This window comes from Phasianus colchicus, chromosome 1 (assembly GCF_987193195.1).
Source record: "Phasianus colchicus chromosome 1, bPhaCol1.hap1.1, whole genome shotgun sequence".
NCBI classification, from domain to species: Eukaryota; Metazoa; Chordata; class Aves; order Galliformes; family Phasianidae; genus Phasianus; species Phasianus colchicus.
The window spans coordinates 116325975-116348041 of NC_143436.1; the positions used below are offsets into that span (position 1 = coordinate 116325975).

A 22067-nucleotide genomic window follows, 5' to 3' on the forward strand; every position below is an offset into this window, starting at 1 on the left:
GTAGGTAAAAAATACTAAATCATTTTGTCAGGGAGCTGCCAGGACCCTGTTTGAGCAAAATGAAAAAGCCTTAACTTCAGGAGTAACATTTTAAATTCTGTCCTACTTTCCTCCCTGTGTTGTAGTGGCTGGCATACTGAATCTCTGTACCATTCCAATAAAATGTTACATACCTGTATTTTTGTTATAGGTGTGCAGTGTTCCTAGATAGCCTGCACCCACACAAAGTCTCCAGGGCTTCCTGGCAACCTAGCAGATAAATCAGAAGTCCTCTGCAGCAGCGGGCCAGGCACAGATGCGCTGGTTTTGACTACCCTTTCACACCCAGTGCCAGATGCTTCCCATGCCATCCAAAGTTAAAGGGCTTTTTAGCTCTTAGTACCTTGGAGTCTTTGGCCTTTACATTCCTCAAAATCCAGGCCTCTGGATCATGCCTTCTCTTGTGACCATTCTATCTGCCATCTCATCCCCTTCTTTTGCTTTCATCCTCCCCAATCCCTCGTCCATAGCTGGAGGTGCCTCAAACTGAGACAGATGCCTTGAGGCGCCAAGGCAAGCTGCATACAGAGGTACCATGCACTGTGCTTGGATCACATCTCCTCAGCATGGCTCCCTGAAGGAGGTATGCTTATCGAGTGACAGCAAGGAATGGAGGAGGCCTCCATGCTGGAAAAGGTGGCAGGACCAGCTCCTAATTTCAGCTGCCTGGAGGTGGCCCATCCCTGCCTTTGTGCCTCAGGTGTAGGTGCCTCAGTGTTTCTCTGTGTGATCAGAGGTTGTGTGCCTGTTCTGTTCATAGCCTTTAGTTTGTCACTTTAACATGTTGGAAGTTACCTGTTCCCTCTTTCTGTTCAAAAGCAGTTTTTCTTATTACAATAGTATTGGGCCATCCCCCAGGAAGAGCAACTACTTCTGTTTTCCACCAGTTGGAGTTTCCTATGCCTTAAAGCTTTGTTTCCTGTGAGAATATATGGCATTAGAAAGGAGTGGTAAGAAAGAGATAAGTATCAGAGGTCATCACCTGCAGTGAGAAGTCGAACTGCTAGTTGCTTTGAAATGGGTGTAGTTTTTGAGCTTGGATGCTGAGGCAGCTTATTTCAGGGTGGAATCCATCCAAGAAGCTCTTCAGGCTGCCACACGCATTTCTAAGTACTGGTCTTTCTGAAGAGGGCATCTTAACTAAGAAGACTTCAGAAAGTTTCCTTCTAAACTCAGTGCCAGCCTGCTCTTTCTCATTCAGCTGCACACTTGGCTCAGGACCAAATCATCCCATTGTAGCTCATTCAGTGCCCCAAGCAGTGCAGGGTGCTGCTGTTGGGAGAGAAGGGGTGGAAGTGCTCAGGAAAACAAGGAGGCTTCCAGCTGCAGAAGGGGAATTATTCACTGTTTCTCACTGAATAGGAAGCAATCTAAACCTTCAGGATGAGATCAGGCCCTTTTACTTTGTTATTTTAAGTGCCCAAGTTCCCCAAGAGGCAGCAAAAAATCATAAATTCAGCAGCCTTCTGCAGAGAAATGCAGGAGAATTAGAGTAAATCTTTATCTACTGTCAGAATATTAAACTCAACAAGATGAGTTTAAAGCTGTTTTCTCAAAACTAGAAAGAAATGGAGAACTTCAGGCTTCTTCTCTTTAAATCAAAAGCAAGATCCAAGAGTTTGCCGGGATTCATTTACCTCCTTGGCAGCCCATTGCTTTATTTCATGGCTAACTTACAGTTTCACAGTGCTCACAGTTCATTGATACTTTCTGTTACAATAATGTCAATGCAGACATTTGATTTTTTATTTGTTACAAACTTTTATATTTTTAATTCTTATATTTTTATTTCTTGTTTTTGCATAAATTCAGCTGTCCTACAAAAAGAGCATTGTATTTTTCAAATGTTTACTTCTTATATTCAGATACATCTGTACTTGTGACCACAAGAACACAATAAAAATCCTAAGTGAACGATGAAACTGTAGCATGGATGTTTTTCCATTACCACAATCTGAATAGTTTGAAGGCTTTCACGTTGTTTAAGTGTGGTTTAATAAATGTTGCACTTGAAACTTTTCTTCTTTTTAGCAACTGGATTCACGAAGAACAAAATTTTATATTTTTATAGTCAGGCAGTTTTTTTTGTGTGGAAATACAGGAGTTGAACTCCTTGCTTCTTGCTGAATTATTTAAGTCTAATTTGGCAAGTCTCAATAATGAGGACTGAAAAAGTTAAGAAAAAAATTAAGGATACCCATGTAGATACATAAAACAAACCTAAATAGCATGTTTACTAATTTTCCAAAACTTGTTACTTTCTGTTTTTTGGTATAGATTTGGAGGAACCACAGAATGCTGTTATTCTTATCTTAGTAGCATTTGTATCATTGTCATTTATAGAAATCACAGTTGTAGATCAAAGGCAAGATTATGGCCTGAGAATTTCATAGAGGATCAGTTTCTCTCCCTCTCCTCATCTCAGAAATTAATTTTATACCTGTCTCAAAATGAAAAATTGAAGGCATTAATGATAGTATGCAATTCAGATGTAAAAACAAGATATTGTTCTAGTAATTCATATCTCCATTCAATAATTGATTCAAGTGATTGGATTGATTAGTGTCAGATTGGATAATAAACTGATTCCTACTGTTTTTCTGCAGTACCTTAGTAATTTTTTATAGTTGATTATGCTTTGGAATTATAGCTTGTGTATTGCATTACAGGTTTTATTATTAGAATGTGGTCAATAGCCTTGTCATAAAGTAAATAGTGCACTATCTAGATGTTGTTTTCTGACTGATACTGGTTGCTGAGCAATGCCAGTGAGAATTATAAAGAAATACCTTGGATGAGTCAATAAGGACAAACAACTTTATAGTTAAATTTTATCTTAGAAAATATTTTTTAAAAGCTGCTATGCTTTCCAAGATATATGGAGAGCACAGTGATTTCAAAGGGAATACTTTACAAGAAAATAAATTATGAACTTCTCTTTCACCAGTAAAGAAGTTGCTAAGAAATATATTAGCAGCTACACTGTATCAAACTCCTGGGAAATATTTTATAAACCCTCAGAATTAATTGGTCTCTGTAAAGCAATAACTAGAGATAGGTGAGCTTTCTCTGATGAAAGAGGAATATTAACTGTTTCTGAAACAAAATTCAAAACATGAGACATATAGTGTTCCTTTCATATATGCAGTGAAATTCATTTTTCATCCGGGTACACATATGCAAATACAGTTTACATGCTGAAATAGAAAATCCTGTGCTCTCTACTGTTTTTATTTATTTTAACTTTGTACTTTCTTCAACTTTGTTGATGAGAGAAAAATGCTTTTTATCATTCTATCAGCCTTTGTTATAACATATTCTATTAACTATGGATGCATTTCCAGGGCAAAGAAAACTACAAAGAGAAAGGCTGCTTTTGTACGCATTCTTTTCCAATAAGTAGTGCATGCAAATGTATCTTCTCTGCTGGCTCATGGAGCACTTCATGTGAAACAGTGATGATTTTCCTGAGTGTGCCGGTAATGGCAGACAACAAGAAGTCAGCATCAGTTGTTTTTATGTATTCCAGTTTGATCACTCTCATTGTACTGTGACACCAAGTATGTTCTTTGGTTACCTAGGAGGTTTTTCTTGAATGCTTATATCTAGGCAATTGGAGGTTTGGGGAGTCAAAAAATGATTATCTTTAAATGAGGAAGTTCAGTCATTGATGACATTCTGGCTTTTTTTTTTTTTGCAGGTCAAAGATGTAATGAAAAACATCATGGCTGGACTGCAGCAGACAAACAGTGAAAAGATTCTGCTGAGCTGGGTCCGTCAGTCAACTCGTAATTACCCACAGGTCAATGTTATCAATTTCACCAGTAGCTGGTCTGATGGATTGGCTTTCAATGCACTCCTTCACAGTCATAGGTAGGAAAACTAACTTCTCGTTGTTTCAGTGAGCTTGTAACAGATGGCTCCAACAGGACTTGAGAATGGTGTATCTGTTATGTGATTTTTACTGTCTACTAGGTAGATTCACTGTCAAACTGAAAACCTCTAGCAGAGGAAGAGGATCTGAGCTTTCCTACAGTGTAAGTGAAGATACTCAGCTCAGATCCTTTCCTGGAATTTCAATGCATAGCAAGTTGAGAGTCTGATAGAGGATCACAGGCTTGGAAACTTTTAAGAAAAGCAAGCAGTAAATCCAAAATTAAACCTTTGAGGTTGACCTAGAGGGAAAACATCTTCCTTCAGGCACCTAGAGTGGCACACTGTAGTGCTTGTTGAAAGCCTCTAACAGTTGCTGGACTGAAAGTATGGATTTGCCTTGAAAAGACAGAGCTGGAGAAAGTAGCCTTTATTTTCAAAGTCTTTTATGTTGCTCCCCAGCTGATTTTAGTATTCTCCCTCTCTCAGTAGTTGACTTGTGCCCATCTATGCTATATGAAACTTTATCTCTAGAGATTCAAAGTCTTCTAGTGGTTCTGTATACTTGAATTGAGGAAAAGATGCAAGCCAGTCTATTTTAAAGGTCTAACTGGTGGGGCTCATGGCACTACTGGTTTCAAAGAAGCACTTATTTTCGAATGTGGAAAGCCTCCTGATCTGCCTTTCATACTTCTGTACCTCTCACCTGAAGAGGATAGACCTGCAAGGCAGCTGACTGCTCCAGATTGTCATCTAAGTTTTTGAACAGGTATGAATATGTTCTATATAGCAACAGATAATTGGAATTTAAAAAAAAAAATATTAGTACAACAAACCAAGCAATATTTTTCTAGTTGCTAAAAGCCTAATACAAAATTTTGCTAAATACTTCCAAAAGTACAGCTAGAGACTGTCTTTCAGATTTACTAGTGAAGATCTGCAAGTATTTCCAGAATTTTTACTAGCTCAGTTAACTGTTTTTGAATGAAACTGTCTGATTAAAGTCATTGCTGTCACAGTGATAGCACTTTGCCAGTGGAGTCCATGGTTCTACCCTCTTAGATATGTTGTTAAACTGTATCTTGGGTAATGTGCTTAGAGAATTTCATCTTTAACGGACTCTGTGCATCTAAGAACTTCATGCTTTGCATTCAGAGTTCTATACATCTACAAAGCTCTCCTACTTTTGTAGTGGTGATTGTTGTTGGGGATAATTTCCCAAGGAAAATCAACCACTTAATTGTATAACAAAAAGCTCATTAACAGGCTGATGAGATACATGGAGATAATAATTACAAGATCATGACATTCTCAAACAAATTCATTTTACTTTGGTAAATACATGGCTAACATTACATTTGTTACTACTGAGATGAGTACTCAAAATGATGATATTGCATGGTCAGTGATACCCTTCATTTGTCATATCAAAGTGTTTGTTTAGATTTGTCTATTAATAACTCATTTGTAGAGCTAATTACTAGCTACATCCTTAGAAGAATGTAGCCTTCTTCAGGCTAATTAATTTTAGAACAGGTATGTGTAGTCTCTTTTTGATCATACATACATCTTAGTGTGTTAATTTTAGATGAAAGCTCATGAGAATGCACATTTATTATTATTTTGGGGAAGTAATTAATGCACTTTAACAAAATCTTTCCCTGGATCTTCCAGAATATAGTGCTATCAGTGCTATTTTCACTGCACTGTGAGCACTGAGAAGGTGAAAACTTAATGCTTATCCAAGGTTACAGCAAATATGAATGCATCTCTAGGCTCTGTGCATATCACTATTCCTATAAATTACTCTTCAGCAGTTACTGAGAGTTTTAGTGTGTTAACAGTATGATCATTACAAGCTACTCCATTTCATGTGTATGTTATAGAGTGTGAAACTGTAAAGTTTTAGTCTGTTCTATGACATTTTGATTTTTCCTTCTATAGTGCTTCACAAAGCACTATAAAGTTTTTCTGTTTTTTAAGGGCCTGAAGTAGTTTTTTGCTTTCCCACAAAAACTGTTGAGTAATAATTTCAAAGTAAAGTAATAAATACCTATGCAGATGCTTCAAGTGCTTTTATTTGTCATTGGTGACTTTCATTACAAAATGAACAGTCAAGACTTGACATCTAGTGATAAAGTTACTAGAAGGACATTAATAAATAACAGGAGACTGTCAGACTGTTCCAGCAGCAACAACAACAAACAGAATTAGATATATCTCAAAAGGAAAATATTTTAAAAGTGCCTGAAAATGGTTATGTTAAAATTATATTGGATTGATAGTTAGTATTGTAAACTCAAAATCTAAAATCAGTACTATTGCTTGACATGTTAACTATTTTGATAGAGTTTTTAGCAAATCAGTTTAGCAGAAGGCCAGAGTTGTCATGTGTCTTTTCATTTAGATGTGATATTGGGCTGCCTGTATCCTAGTCAAGGTATCTGATAATGAAATATTCAAATTGCCTGCTTAAAAATACTGCCTATCATCACCTGGTGCCTGAAATCGGTAATCAGAAATTCTGTTCTGTCCAGTTCTATAAAATGAGCTCTTGATTCCTAAACAGAGGCTCTTACTTAGTAGTCCTTGGTTTGGGATGCAGATAGGTGCCTGCATCCTACTTAAGCTATCTCAGCACTAGTCAACAGTCTATAGTGTTTGTAAGTTATATCTTATCCACTGCTGTCTTCTGTTCAGTGCAAAGCTCATTAGTTGTGAATGTTTATTTCCTACTCACTGAAATCTCTGCATTTCATTCAGTTTCACTATAACATAGCAGTAGAACATCTTTTTTGCTCATCTTATGTTTGCTGTCATAAATCTTCCATAGCATTCTCCATAGTGAGCCTATCCTGAGTGGAAGTAAAAAGGAATTTCTTTATTGAAGTTTTGTCTCCAGTCTAGGAATTTGGGCAATCTTCTAGGAAACCACAAGCATGCATTCAGATTCTTGGAGGTACGTCTCCATTAACTCCAAGATGTACTAGTTGTCTTCTTCTGGACTTTACTAATCACTGAGTTAATCTGCAAATGTCTCAGAGGGAGATTCAATATTCTTTGCAGCCCCGAGTCAGTAATTTTTCAGGTGAACCTCTTGCTTAGTGTGTCCTCTGTATTGATTTTCAGTGACGTTGCACTTTATGCTCAGTATGCAGGAACACTGAATTGGCCTTCAAGATTCAAGATGCAATCAATAAAATAGGTGTGCTAATATACTCTGACTGTTCATCTACCTCTATCCCATGAAAGAATAAAAAGCCTTTTATAAGAAGCCTTGGCAGTTACTTTAGCCAATTTAAAATGCAGGCGCCTACTTCTTATGTGTCAGAGTGTCTTGGCTTCGTGCTTACAGTAGACAGTTTGAATGTAAACCTGACGACAGGGGATGAGCACCAGGCTACATGAAACCCCATGTCTCCCACATCATATGCTTTATTAATACTTTGTATTTTAAATACTTAGGATTAAAAGCCATTTAACAAAAACACTTTTAATTGAAGCTCATTTGTTTTCCCTGTTTGATTTTTTTGTTTCTTCAGTTCTGCTGCTCTCTAGAAGTGAGGGAAGATTTCTCTGATACTGTTAGTTATTTCTTCCTGCTGTCTATAGGAATCAGTCTCTTAGAATGTACAAACATTAAATTTTCCTTACTCATTTCATTTGCTTACAAAGACATTGCTTCATAATATTTTTATGCTCAAGTGCAAAGAATGGTATTTTGGCAGAAAGTAGTAAGTTGTTAGGATCAATTCTTAAATTCTCTGGTTTTTCCTGTGGTGAATCTAAACCACACTAGTATTTTAACAGTTAGATTTTTCTTCTAAAACTATTTCAAGTTCTTTTTTTTTTATAACTGCATCAAAACGAACACTTGACCATGTCCTATGTATTGCTTCATCTGAAATATTGGCTGACTGCCTAAGTTTTTAAATTGTAGTTTGCTAGAAATAGATTTAATAAACATTCTACTTTCAGAAAACACGACATACAATGGAGGAGGGGAAGGGGGGGAAAAATTTAGTAACTATTTTGCAAACTCTACTTTTTGCAGTTCATAACAGATAATTGAGAATAATTATGAAGGAAGCGCATGTAAACTGTAAAATAGAAAACTTTATAAACTATATTAGGCTTGTAGTAATTTTGAATCTTTGATACATCCTTCAACTCCTTCCATGTGTTCATCATCACTTTACAGGCTCTGTAACACTTTTTGTTGTACCAACTTTGTGGGCAGTTCCTTCTGAGTGGTGTGGGGACTGCAGTTGAAACTAACCCTACTCCTCCAGGCTCTAGGTCAGCTGGGGAAATGAATGAGGGGAAATGGTTTTAAGTTGAAGGAGGGAAGATTTAGGTTGGATATCAGGGGGAAATTCTTTACTATGAGAGTGGTGAGGTGCTGGAACAGGCTGCCCAGAGAGGTGTGAATGCTCTGACCCTGGGGGTGTTCAAGGTCAGGTTGGATGGGGCCCTGGGCAGCCTGGTCTGGTATTAAATGGGGAGGTTGGTGGCCCTGCCTGTGGTGGTGGGGGGGAGGGAGGGTGGAGCTTGATGATTGTTCAGGTCCCTTTCCAACCCAAGCCATTCTGTGATTCTATGAACTTTTCCCATTATTTCTTGTAATCCTTTTTTTTTTTTTTTTTTTCCCCCCCTACAAATGGGTATCTTTGTCATCAAAGTTGCTTAAAGATACATGTTTTTTTCCTTCTGACTCTTTAATCAGGATTTTGAAGGGGGAGTAAGTATTATTTATTAGTTTACTCCTTGCTTCTTTAGAACTCTTGAACTTAGGCCAGCATTTCACTGTCCTAAGCTGTTTCTGCTTCAGGATGGCAGATGAAGGAGGAGAAAAGGAAAATGGCATTAAAAAATAATGGATCTTCCTGGGTAGAGAAAGCAAAAGCTTGTGTTCAGTAGGTTGAGGGAAATGTGAAAGTAAAAGTAATGGTTTGAAGAGGTAAGGTTCATGTTTTGTTATAACTGTGACTGTACTGAAGTTATCTGCAAGGTTTACTTGTACAGATAAAGTGAGAATAAAGACAGTCCTTAAAAAGGAGGCGGTGACTTTTGTGATCTGAATGTGGCTTTTTCCTGGATACACTAATGAAAAGATTTTGTGGATTTATAAGTTACTTTTTTTTGTAAAATTACTTTATTGCATCAGAACTCTAATAGCATTATAATATTTTTAGATGTTAAAACAGCTTAAGGAAATATCCTGTTAAACTTCAATGATGTTTTTTTGTAACTGCATTTTAGAGAATGCTACGTAACTTGCAAAGTCTGCTGATTTAAAAACTTGTGATACCTTAGAAACGCCAAGGAGATGAAAACAGTACAGCTATTGCAAAATGCTGAGATGTAAAATTCTCTTTAAAATGTTCCACTGTGTTTCTTTCAAATTCTTCCTCTTGTGTAATCTTAGTGATTTTATGAATTAGGTGCTTTTCTGAATTTTCTCCATACAGGCCTTTGATTTAGCAAGTCTTATTCTTTACCTAGTGGAGAAAATAAGTGTTACTGTTTTAAATGAGTACTGCTTATAGATGACTTAGAGTGTTTTGAGTGTCAAATATATCTGTCCAACTTCAGTCTGCATTATTTTTCTTACTGTTCTACATCTTCGCAACATTGATCTCTTCAAGTTTCACTGCCTTAGACCTCTCAGAGAAAGATTATTAACTTCAAGTTCATGTTGAAAAAATTATGAATGACTAGAAATACTGATTATTTTTTCTTCACTCTTAACATACTGTTTACATGTTGTTCTTGCTATAATTTCTGTATCTGCACTCATGAAAATTTGGCTTTCCTTTTTTTTTTTTTTTTTTTTTTTGAGAAAGATTTAGCAAGTGAACTCTTGAGGATTTATTACAGTACACTTAGAAAGTGTGTCTTAAAACATTATCACTGCTAGGAGCTGCAGCTGGTTGCAGATCTTTTGGAATGGCTCCAGGGAGATCTTACTGGAACTTATTTGTGCACATTTTCTTAACCATAAATAAAACCAGAAAATAAAACCAGAAACAAATACAGAAGACAGCAATGAAATCATGCTAGTTTGAATATCCCAGGTATATTCAAAGTTTTCAACAACTGTTTTAGCTTGCCTGAATTAAACAGTGTTCTTCTTAAGAGCTTTTTTAGTAAAGTTCCTGAACTCCATGAGTAACTGCACTGTTGAGTGCAAGAACCAGATTAAAACCATAACCAGTATAACATGAGTACATGTTATATACAAACTGGCAAGACCATAATCCTAGGCCAAACTTCAGACTCAATTAATCAGTGTTGTGAGCAACAGCTATTAGACTACTTTTTAATAACAATTTTGTTTTAAAGCATTCTGGTCAAATCTGTCATTATCTCAACACTCTGAGCCTAAGATGGGGAGCAACAAAGGCTGTTGTGGTTTAACCTGGCAAACAGCTAAACACCATACAGCTTTTTGCTCATTTCATCCAGTGGAAAGGGGGACAGAATCAGAAAGAAAAAAAAAAGTAGAAGTCATGGGTTGAGATATGATAATTACTGTTTACAAAGAAGTGATACACAAAGCAATTGCTCACCACCCACCATCCAATGCCAAATCAGTTCTTGAGCAGTGGCAACCTTCCCAGCCAACTCCTTTCAGTCTTACTATTTCCTTAAATAATGTCATATGGAATGGAATGTCCCTTTGGCCAGTTTAGGTCAGCTGTCCTGGTTCTGACCACTCTTAGCTCCTTGAACACCCCTAGCCCCCTTGCTGCAATATGAGAACCAGAAAACCGAAGCATCCTTGGCTCTGTACAGCATTGCTCAACACCTGCACTAGAGAGCCTGCTTTAATAGGAGTGGTTGGACTGCATGATCTCTGGACATCCCTTCAAACCCCTATGATTCAGAGTCTGTAATTCTGTGAACTACTGAAGCATTGGTGCATTATCAAGATTTTCTCCTAATGCTAGAACATAGCATCCTAGCAGACATTATGAAGAAAATCCACTCTGTCACAATGTAAAAAGGGAGCTTGTAAGAAAGATGGGAAAGGAATTTTTACTAGAGCCTACAGAGACAAGGTAACAGATTTGAACTGAAAAAGGATAGTTTTGGATTGGATAGGGAAGAAATGAGAATGAGAATGGTGAATGAGGCATTGGCACTGGAAGCCCAGAGAAGCTGTGATTGTTTCACACTTGGAAGTGTTCAAGGCCAGGTTGGATGGGGCCCTGAATAGTCTGAGCTGGTGGAAAGTTTATTTGTTCATATTAAGGGGTTGGAAACTAGATAGTCTTGAAGGTCTTTTCTGAGCAAAATCATTCTATGATTACCTATTACATGTATATACATAAATGTAATACAATTAAGTCAAAGCCTTTAAAACTTTCAGTGTGTGCTCAATGTGTCGTAAGTAAGGTCAGTGCTGTTTTAGCTATTTAGCTGGTGGCTAATTGGAGATTGGAGTTCAACATGTTCTAGTTCTTCCTTTCTTTTATTTTTATTTTTAATTTTATTTTTTTAAAAAAATGTGTATGCCTTTATATTTTCAGGGAGAGAAGTAGAGAAGTGAACACTTCCTAGCTATGCTGCTTGTCAGATATGAACCAAGTTGCAGATGTGAAAAGTGCTTTCAGCAACACAGAGAGAGCAAGTGAAGGCTGAGAATCAGTATTCCATTTGATTTCTATTCTGTTCTATTTCACACCTGCTTAGCCCTATATTTAAAACTCTTTTGCCATTAGTAAACATTCTGTTTCACTCTTGTTTCATGGATTTTTTAAGAACTATTTGCAACATACAGCTATTCTTATCTTCTAAGCTGTAGTATCCCCTGCAGTCATTCTTGGTCATATTGCCCTGTATATACACAAATCAAAACATCTAGAGACATTATACCAAGAAGCTGACATACCAAACTGCCATTATAAGACCATAATCTAGTGATGGAACTGCTGAAGTGTGTATGCTGAAGCATTCTTTCAAAAAAGTGACAATCTGCAAAGTTAAATTACTTTTGGATCAAGGAGAGCTTTCTCTCTCTCTCTCTCTTTAATTTAAGTCCATTTTCTAAGAGGTGAGTTGCTGTAGGTGGTTATATGTACCTTTGAGTCAGCTTGGAATCTGTGCTGTCATCTTTATATTTGTATTTTTATTATATTGAGAAAATATATTATGACACACCTGCCATTGGTTTATTGAAGAGCTCTTGCTACTATTATAGTTGTGTCTCAGTTCAAATTTTTGCCATCTCAAAGAGAGATATACTGAGAAGGTGGATGACACTGAATATCCAAGATATTACTGATGACCATAATTTCAAATGTTATTTTTCTTGCCCAATGGAATCCAGACTGGTTAGAAGGAAGTGTGATCTTGTACATAAAATCTTGTCTCAACAAACCAGCTATGATTTTGTGAAAACAGTGTGCTGCTCAGAGGAAGAAATATGACTGGAACTTGAAATCAAACACTTGAAAAAAATATTTGGAGGGGGGAAGTAGTCCTTCAGATACTTCAGTTTTCTTTCCTTGTCCTAAAAGCTTTTGTCACTGATTTTTTTTTAACACGGTGATTCCTGTAATGTTTGTCCAAGATGTCTATGAAGAGATTTTCAGGAAAATAAGAGCTTTGTCATTACTACAGTGTTCCCTTTGCTAATTTTGATGTATGAGCTTAGGCATTCCATGCCGTAGGAGAGAAGAAAAGAAAAAAAAAAATGGAAAGGGGAAAAAAAAAAAAAAATCTGAGAGAAGTGAAGAACATCTCTATGACTATATATAGGATGAAGTGGGACAGTGGGTCAAACCCAGCCAGCATTTGAGCAGCCGTTTTCTTGCTTTGTGTGCCCTGGACAGGGCAGAAGATAGGAAGAGCTAAAGCAAGAGAACTTGTAAGTCAGAATAAAGACAGTTAAATAAATGAAGGAAAGTAGAAGGGAAAAGCAAGTGTTGTGAATGCAATCATTCAATACCTCCCACAAGCGGATGGATGCCCAGCCAGTCTCTAAGCAACAGCTGCCTTAGAGGACAAAAAACCAATCTCCTTCTTCTTTTACCCCAGTTCTTCTTGCTGGGCACATTGCGTAGTATGGGGTGTCCCTTTGGCCAGTTTGGGTCAGCTGTCCTGTCTGCTGTGTCCCCTTCCTGCTTTCTGCACACATCCAGCTTACATGCAGGAATGGGGAGGAAAAAAAAAGCCTTGATACTGTGTAAGTGCAGCAAAAGAAAGGAAAAAAAAAAAAAAAAAAAAAAGTGTGTGTTCTCCATACTGTTTAAAACACCATTCCAAAACATAGTGACTCCATCCCATCCAGATCAGTAACAGGAGGATGCAAGAAATTGTGCAGCCGTAATCCGTATTTTGAAAATGCTTGTATTTTGGTACACAAGCCTGTCTCTGAGCTCACAGACTTACTACATCCATGACTAGAGACAGAGATAATAACTCCTTAAGATTCCTCTTCCATCAGCCTCTTGTCTCCAGCAAAATGTAATACTTTGAAATCTTTCTGAATGGGGAAATGAGAAATTAATGGCAGTAGTCTATTCTTAATTAATATTTAAAAACCTCTGCATAGAGAAGCAAAATAGTTTGTAAAAACTTAATTGTTAATATGTAAGTCACTCCCCTCTCAGAAGAAATTAGGCATCTAGGTTACATAACTAGGAAATTACTGCTACATAAATATAATTTTTCCTTTGCTCTCTTGATGTTATTAGAGTCTGATCTACTTAATGTTTTTGCTATCTATTATAACTATAGGAGTCACTGTTTAAAATAAACTTTTGAATTTAATAAAAATGTAGGTAAATCATTCGTAACTAATGACAATATTGTAACTTGTTTAGATCATACTTTATTTATCTGTAGGTAAAATTATATATTTATGTGGTTTGTTTTAGAACATTGTGTCAAAATCACAAATAGTGCAGTTTTTTTTTTTCATATTGTATGCATGGTAATTATTGATCACCTGATTAAACTTGTTTTTCCAAAATGCCTGATAGCAAATGCTTATCCTAATAGGTAATTCTTAGATGAAATGCCAAAGATCGTGCTGTATTACCATTATCTATATTGCAGATACTGCAATTTATAGTACAAGTACTCAGATATATCTCAGCTGTAATTCAGTTTTGTTGGTGCTGTCTTTTCCTGTAAGCACATTTAAATTGTGCTGTAGGCCTTTGGCTCGTATCAGCTAAAACCCATGACTGAAGTACAATTTTGTACTCATCTGAAAAGTATGTGTTTTTCTAAAGGTTTTGGTATGAGAAGTGGCATGTGCAGTTATGCTGCATGTGTTCCCACATTATGATATGCTGAACCTGTTGGCCAATTTCAATCAGATATAGCTGAGAGTTGGCAATCTCAGCAGCAATTATGTTCTTAAACTTGTAAAAAACTGGGGACTGGAGAGAGGAGAAAGGCTGCAAAATAAACACAGCAGTTACTTTATCCTGCTTGGCTTGCTGTGAGTTAATCTCAGTGTGCACAGCCACAGCACGATTCTTCTCACCCATACACTGAAAGACAGTGAGCAAACCTGCTGCAGGCATTTTGGACAGACACAGGGCCAGAGCACAGTGGGTAGAAACAGCTGGTTTTGGGGGAATGAGGCTGTAGGCCAGTGGGGCTTTATGACGAATAAGAAAAGTTCTTAATGTGTTGAAGATGAAAATGGATGACACATTAGAAACCCAGCTTCATTAATTCCAGTACTGACCAAATACATTCTTTCATTAAGTAATTTAAAAAGTAGTACCTGACACTGATGTGTAGCAGTAGAAATATATAATTTAACACTGAAAAAGAAGAAAGTAATTTTTCCTTTTTTTTTTTGTTTTGTTTGTTTGTTTATTTAGACCAGACCTGTTTGATTGGAATGCTGTTGCTTCTCAGCAGTCACCTGTGCAACGATTAGACCATGCCTTTAATATAGCCAGACAACACCTGGGTATAGAGAAGCTCCTTGATCCTGAAGGTCAGTACAAATTATGTTCTTTACTCTAAGTGGATTATCAATTTTTCCATGCATTTGCTTGTAAATCAGCTTTGTTTCTTCACACAAATATTTCATATTTTGCAAGATTAAATTGTAAACCGAAGACAATTTTTTTTTATTATACTTTGGTGTTCATTTTGCACTGTTTTGACACAGCATAAGCACTCTCTGCCTGTGCATGCTCTAAAGCAATTTTTTGAGTCTGGAGTTTTAATGTGTACATGTTGATATCAAGGTATCTTGATAAGAAGCTGATTGCTATTTCAATAATTAGAACATGCAGATCGTATCTTCTATAGACTCAAACTCTAGATACTTGTATCTAGACATAGGAGAATTTTATCTTAATTAATTTTAGCTCCTGATAGTAGATACAACTTTTTGCTTGAATATTATCTTTACCTAGGCTTGTATTATTTTTCATCACTGATAATAATGAGACTCAGCTTAACTCAGTAAGAAGTGACAGGAAAATCCTCTCTGTCTTCTCTGCTTCCTTATACGGTCATGTTTGAAAGAGTACTCATTGTTGGTCATCTGTTGTATTTTCTTCTTATGCTCTTATGTATTTAATATCATCTTTTTCCATACTGTGATCTGATTTTTTTTCATTCAATTTCCTACAGTTTTCCTATTAAGCCACTAGTCAATCTAGTTTTTAACGTTTGTGGTATTAGTCCTTAGTGGTGTACCTCACAGTGAACTCCTGATAGAACAAAATAGAATTTAACAAAATGTTAGTTTTGTTAACTTGGTCTAAAATCTAGCATTGAATCTCCTAGTGTTTTAATACAACAGAGTTTGTCTCAAGATTGAACAGTAACTTTGTACCCTTAGTATTTACATAAGATAAATAAAAGGAAAAATCGATTTGCGTACATAGGAAAAAAGAAAACCAACCCTATTTGAAGTGATGGCTTAATTTAAGACAGTGGTATCTTGTACTGTTTGGAATTAAGAGGAGCGTCTTAAGCAACACTCACAATAGGAGCAGCTAGTAAGATTTGAGAGTCAATGATGAGAGCATGTCCTGTGTGCTGTCAAATAGTTCCACTTAAAAAATATATAGTTTATAAATTCTGGATGAGATTGAAGTTCAAAAATTGGTTGCACAGTGGAATAGATAGAGTAGCAGTAATTGGTTGAACTTCTTAAAACAGTTTAATGAAGAAGTTATTTTCTGGATGCAAAAATTACTTTCAATTAGTGCACATTTTATTCTGCTTTGGCAAAGATAGCTGCAGTTGTTTAGCCAACAGCTGAAAAACTCTTAAACATTGGTGGTTTTCCAAATGCCTGCTGTAATTATTTGCTATTCAAATCTGTAAATTGTGGTGCTTGCCACCTATTTTTTTTTCACTCCAAATTAAAACAAAAACAAAAATAAAGCAAGCTTTTGAAAAACAACGGTTAATTCTGTATCTACTTGAAAATCCCTGAGAATCTATGCAACTGTAACAGTTTTGTTCAGCAATACCTCATATTTATCTATCTTTTAAAAAATATCCAAAATTGTTTCTAGACTAAAAAAATAGAATTACTGGTGCACCAGCCAATGGAAAATGTTTTTGTTTTTGTTTTTTTTTAAGATTCCAGCGTACTACTTATATAATTTTAAATTGTGTATATATGTCAGGTCTCCTAATCTGAGATTAAAATATCTTTTAATAGCAGATTGTGAGGCAATGTTCTGTCCTCTATTGGCTTACTAAAGGCCGAAATGCATTTTTATTTATAAGTTTTAATTTAGAACTTTTATGTACTAGTTGGCATCATTAATTCATTATTTTCTAGGTATAGAAATCACTTTTGATTAAACATTTTTTTCTGGATTAGCAAGGGTATGTGCAGTTTTTTTAGTCAAGCACTGAAAAACTCTTTAACAGTGGTGGCTTAAGAAAGTTCAACCAGCATTAGTAAGAGTGGAAAGAGAACATTGCAGTTGGTGAACCTTTATTTTGCCATAACTTAGTATTTGTCAAAGCATTACACATGAGCGTTTGTGAACACTTAAAAAAATTCTTCGCTCTTTGCTCCATTCACAGACTTCGAAAATCTTCAAAGCTGCAATTCAATAAGCCCTAATATTTGGTAGGCTCTACTCTTATGGTAATCAAGAAGAAAGGTGTCTGGTTTGTGTTTTTTTGTTTTTCGTTTTTATTTTTCATTGTTTTAAGTTTCTGGTGATTTACAGAGACATCCTCAAACCAATGACTAAGGATTTGGATTTAGCAATTACATTTTGTAAAGTAAATATTTTTATTTGATCAAGGACTGATTTTCTGGATTGTAAATGAAGTTGCAGGTTTTTTTCTGAGGTTGCTGACATTCTAAGCCCATCCCATAAGAAACTGTCTGTTTATTTCTAATACTGTTGATCTTTTTAAGTCTTTCTCATGAGCAGCTATTAGAACAGTTCAGAATTTTATTTCCATTTTGAATACATTAGCAGATGAGATATGGACCACATTTTAAGTGAGAATTTCTATATTTTGCATCATACAGAGTTCAGAGTTCTTGCTGTTTTCCTCACGTGTATTAACTAATAGGAACATTTCTTCTGTTCTATTGAAATGGTATGCATGCTTTAAATAACACTTTCATCAGCTGTGTATTTTAAAGTGGGAAGCCTGCTTAGTTTTCAAGCATTTAAACTTAAGAAAACCTACAATACTCATTTGTAGTTATACTGAGGATGCATATGGATTAAAGTAAAATTACATTTTTACTTTATTAAAATATTAAATATTAATATAAAATATTAATATATCCATTAAAATATGGAACAAAGTAAAATATTTCTTCTACCCATTCATCTTTTTAATAAATTCTTAGTTATATACATGTCCTAAAGTAGTTTGATAAAATTAGAATGTTGACTTTATATCATGTCTACAAAGTTTGATAATGTCTTCACAGTTTATGTAACATTACCTTAATAACATCCTCTTAAAAATAGCAAGCTGTATACTTTTCTACTTATATCTTTCATCTAAATAAAATTAATGTTCAGTTAATCAGAATCTTTTCTTACAGCTATCTGAAGATACTGTTTGATGCCAATTCCAAAAATAGGCTACATATCCAGCATGGAATAAATCCTATGGAGTTATTCTGCAGACAGAATTTTCATAGCACTGGGGAAGATGAGCAAACAAACTTGTCTAAAAGAATAAGATATGTAGTTAGTGGCTTTATTCAGACAGAATTTATGGGAATGCTGGCCCCATTGCAGAGCAAAACAAATTAAAGATACTTTAACTGTCAATGTGGGTGGGTTGGTTTTTTTTCTTCCGATGTATAGAAGGCATATAGGGACGGATTTTCTTCCTCTTCTGTTATGGAAGAGCTATGAAGAAATCAACTCTTTCTTCTTGACTGAGTCTTTGTTTGTTATGTTTGGTGCTCACTGAGGAAGTGAGGAAAGATAAAAAGCAGAGAGGGAAGGTGTGAAGGAAACTAATGGAAGGTAGAAAGTGTTATTTAGAAGACTGGTAATGAAGATCTATACACAAGAGGGCAGGATTTGAAAGGACTAACATTTTTGCAAATTTAACTTCCTAGGTCAGTGTGTACCTACATAACTCACAGTGGCCTTTTGCTGTAAGACATTTATGATGATGCAGCTGAGATGATTAAAATCTTGATAATGCTCTCTGTGGCCCTTTCAAAGGGAAAAAAAAAAAAAAAAAAAAAGTTATTTCGTTTTGGTTACTCAAAATCTGTGTTTGTGGGCATTCAGTTATCTCTCATTCAACTCAAAATACCTTGCAACAAACATTGTCGGAAACAGGTTGTTTTAAAACAGTGATTTCTGTTCAAATTTGGATGACAAATGGAAAAACAACACCAAAATTACTCTGAATACTGCTAAGGAAAATAAGTTGTTTTTTTTTTACAGCTGAGTGATGACTGTTGTGGGATTTGCGATATAAGTTACAGTTGCTGATTTTTTGAGAAGATTTCAGTGGATCATTTGCAATGTAAATAACAGATTGTTAGTCACAGACTGCTCTCAGAGTATTTTAGATATAAGGTTCTGTAAACATTTTTCTTTTGTGGTTTGGAAACTGGAAAAGCAATGTCTTCAGCTCCCTATGTTTCTCTCTCGTTATTCTAAATTACTGTTAATTATGAGAAATAAGAGGGATGGTGATATTTGCTGATATGAGTTTACTTCAGCTAATATTAGAAAAAGGCAAAATATCTTAAGCAAATGAACTAAAGTATGATAACATCAGTAATTATAACTCACATAGAAGTTTTAATAGCTTTGATCAAGCTGTTAAGGTTAATCTGTACCTTTTAATAATGTCTAATTACCTAGAGTTTTCTCTTTTAGTAGTTAACTGTTTGTTCATGATCATTTTCTCTGTTTTGGAGGGGCTCAATTCTGATATCCATCTATGAACTTCAGAAAATACACTAAAGGTTTTTGCTTACTGTCTCTCTAGTATGCCCTTTTTCAAGTAATACTGTTATATTGCAGTGACCCGTTATTTGTGTCACAGGGGAATTTCACTATAGGGTAATAGAGACTCCAATATCTCAGGTTAATAAAAAAGATTCATGTTCCATGTTCTGTGCTTTCCTTGTATTTCTGCACTTGCGTAGGTTTGTGGAATGCATTTTCAGATACCATAGGAATGAGGAAAACCTTGAATATTATCATTTCCTCCATTCATTAGTTTTATTTTTTTAAGCATATATTAGCAGAAAGAATAAGTGCAACTATTTTTAAGTGTAATTCAGTAAGCATTTTTCTCTTTGCAATACCTTATATATTGGGATGAAGAATAGCTCTGGTGTAAGTTCTGTCGGAGAGGGAAGCTTTTCTTTTTCTTAAGCATCTTTTCAAATACACTCAAGTACAGTAAAGGACAAATAAACAACTTGTGTAGTAATTTGGTCTTGGTTTTATACTGAACTTTACATTTGGTCTTAAATAGTTGTTCATTCTGGCACATGATCTCCATATTCAAGTGAGTTCCAGAAAGTTAAGGCAAATATTCAGATTAATTACCCTCCAACCTTGTTATAAAATGTTTGCAATAGTTTGTCAGATACTACGTGGTATAAGAACATCCATTTTCTTCTCATTTGTGCATGGTAATTAAACATTTGAACAGTGGCGTAGCGATCTATGAATTGATGCCTGGCTTTGAGGCACAGACAGTATCATATGGTAGAGAAAAGGGAGACGTGCCAATAATACTAAACACTCTCTGCTAGGCATACAGCTGCTGGAGAAAAAAAAAAAAAAGTCCTTCTGGAATCTCATATGTTGTACAGTGGCAGTTTTCAGTGACAAAGCTTGTTGCGTTTTGTGTAGCAAAGTATGCTTTGGGAATAAAAGAGGGATCACACAAAGAAGTGCTCTCTCCAAAACTGAATCTGGGATCTGTGTCTTGTTTCCTCTTAAAACAGCTGAGTATGGTAGCAGTGGCAGCAGCAGCAGGAAGTGAAGTGTCTGTATGCTCACTTCTAGCAATAAACATGTAGTTCTTGGGTTAATGAACTTGTGCCTGCTGTCATTTTTCTGCATCTTATCTTGTTTGTACTAGCCTTGTAATAAATAAACTCTGAAGTTTTGTGATGACATTTCTGCTGTTCTTTTTAGGTGAAGCAATTATCTAGTTTCTTATGCTTTACTGTGTAGCCTGATTAAAAACCTCATTTAATCTCTCTCAGTCATATTTTCTGTATTTTTCCTTAATTCGCACTGATGACATGAGGTTTTGGCACCATTATTAAGTGATAATGAGTCTCAGTTTTCCATTTGATAACTTTTTTGTTTGATCTTGACTTTGCATACTTCTGTATCTCCACCATACCTATAGTACAGAGAAGAGGAGAAAAACAACCTGTCAGAGCTGTAGTTCACCAAGTCATTAACCCTGTCTATACCCAGTAGCATATAGTGGTAATACTGTTTTCTTGCTCATCTTATCACCCTTCCTGACATGGCTTGTGCCAAGGGAGAAGATATTAGCTTTCTATTACATCCTAAAATTTAGTAATGTTTTCCCTAGTACACTGTCAGTGTGCATTAAAAAAAAAAAAAAAAAAAAAAAAAAAAAAAAAAAAAAGAGAGAGAGAGGTGACAGGAGCTGTTTTTCATATAATGTTTTTTGGGAATAGTCAAGTTAAATGCTGGTTAGAACTTGGAAATCATTATTTCAATTGCATAAACAAACTTTATTAGAAAATAAAATGATTGCTTTCTTCACTCCTGTTCTGAAATCTTGGAATACTTTTGGTTAATTAAGAAATTTATTGAATTCAAAGTTTAAAGTTACTTGTTCTGGGGGCATTGTTACTGGACTTTACTCCTAGATGTTTGGACTGGTTTAGGTCAGGAGTTACCACTTAAACTGCTGCTACTTGTTACTAGCTGTAAACTCTAAACTACAAATGTGTCATGGTGTCTGTTACATAGCTATTTTGGAAAGTAAACATAGATCTGCTGGAGTCTTCATTCCTTTTACAAATCTTATGGTCTGTCCTATTACAGGTTCAATAAACATGTATTTATTATTCAAAACAGAGTGTAATATGGTTGTTACAGTTGGAAAGATTAATGTGGTGGAAAGGTGATAGAAGAATGCAATTGCAAAAGGAGCAAACAGGGAAAGAATGTTCACTTGTCTTCAAAGCTCACAGGGAAAACTCCATAAGGGAAGGATCTCCAACCAGATATCCTTTTCTGGTGGCAGTCAGCCCTTAAATGGGGTCTAGGAGAGGTGGAGTCATCGCCTGAACCACTGATTTATCACCTGGGGAAAGGACCAACTCAGCCTTGGGAGCACAGGTAAAGGCAATTCATCTGTGTGACCAGACAGGGTGGAGCCTGGCTTCACCTCTCCTAGATCCCATTTAAGGGCTTTCTGGAGATCTTTCCTTTTGGAGTGTTCTACTGTGAGCCTAGGACATGGGTGACCATTTCATTTTTGATCATCTTTCCACCATGATAATCTTTCTAACTATAAACCTGTAAAATACCATCTTAACCATGCCACTCTGCTTACTGTAGTACGCTTCCTTATCAAGATGTGAACAAATTATTTATCCAGAGGCCACATGTTGATCAAGAACTTTTTCAAGTTTTAATGGTAGTAAATTATTGGAATTATTATCCTGTATTAGGAGATTCAAAATAAAAACA

At 35.7% G+C, this 22067-nt stretch overlaps 1 protein-coding gene across 12 annotated transcripts in view; it reads left to right on the top strand.

Moving 5' to 3' along the window:
* The window catches only part of DMD (dystrophin), a 1153352-nt gene that overhangs the window by 370749 nt on the left and 760536 nt on the right, over positions 1-22067 (top strand). For all 12 annotated transcript variants that reach the window (XM_090124095.1, XM_090124041.1, XM_031599265.2 and 9 more), the window contains exons 6-7: positions 3740-3912; positions 14763-14881. In XM_090124095.1, the coding sequence (XP_089980221.1) occupies positions 3740-3912; positions 14763-14881 (292 nt within the window). The remainder of the gene's footprint in view (positions 1-3739; positions 3913-14762; positions 14882-22067) is intronic.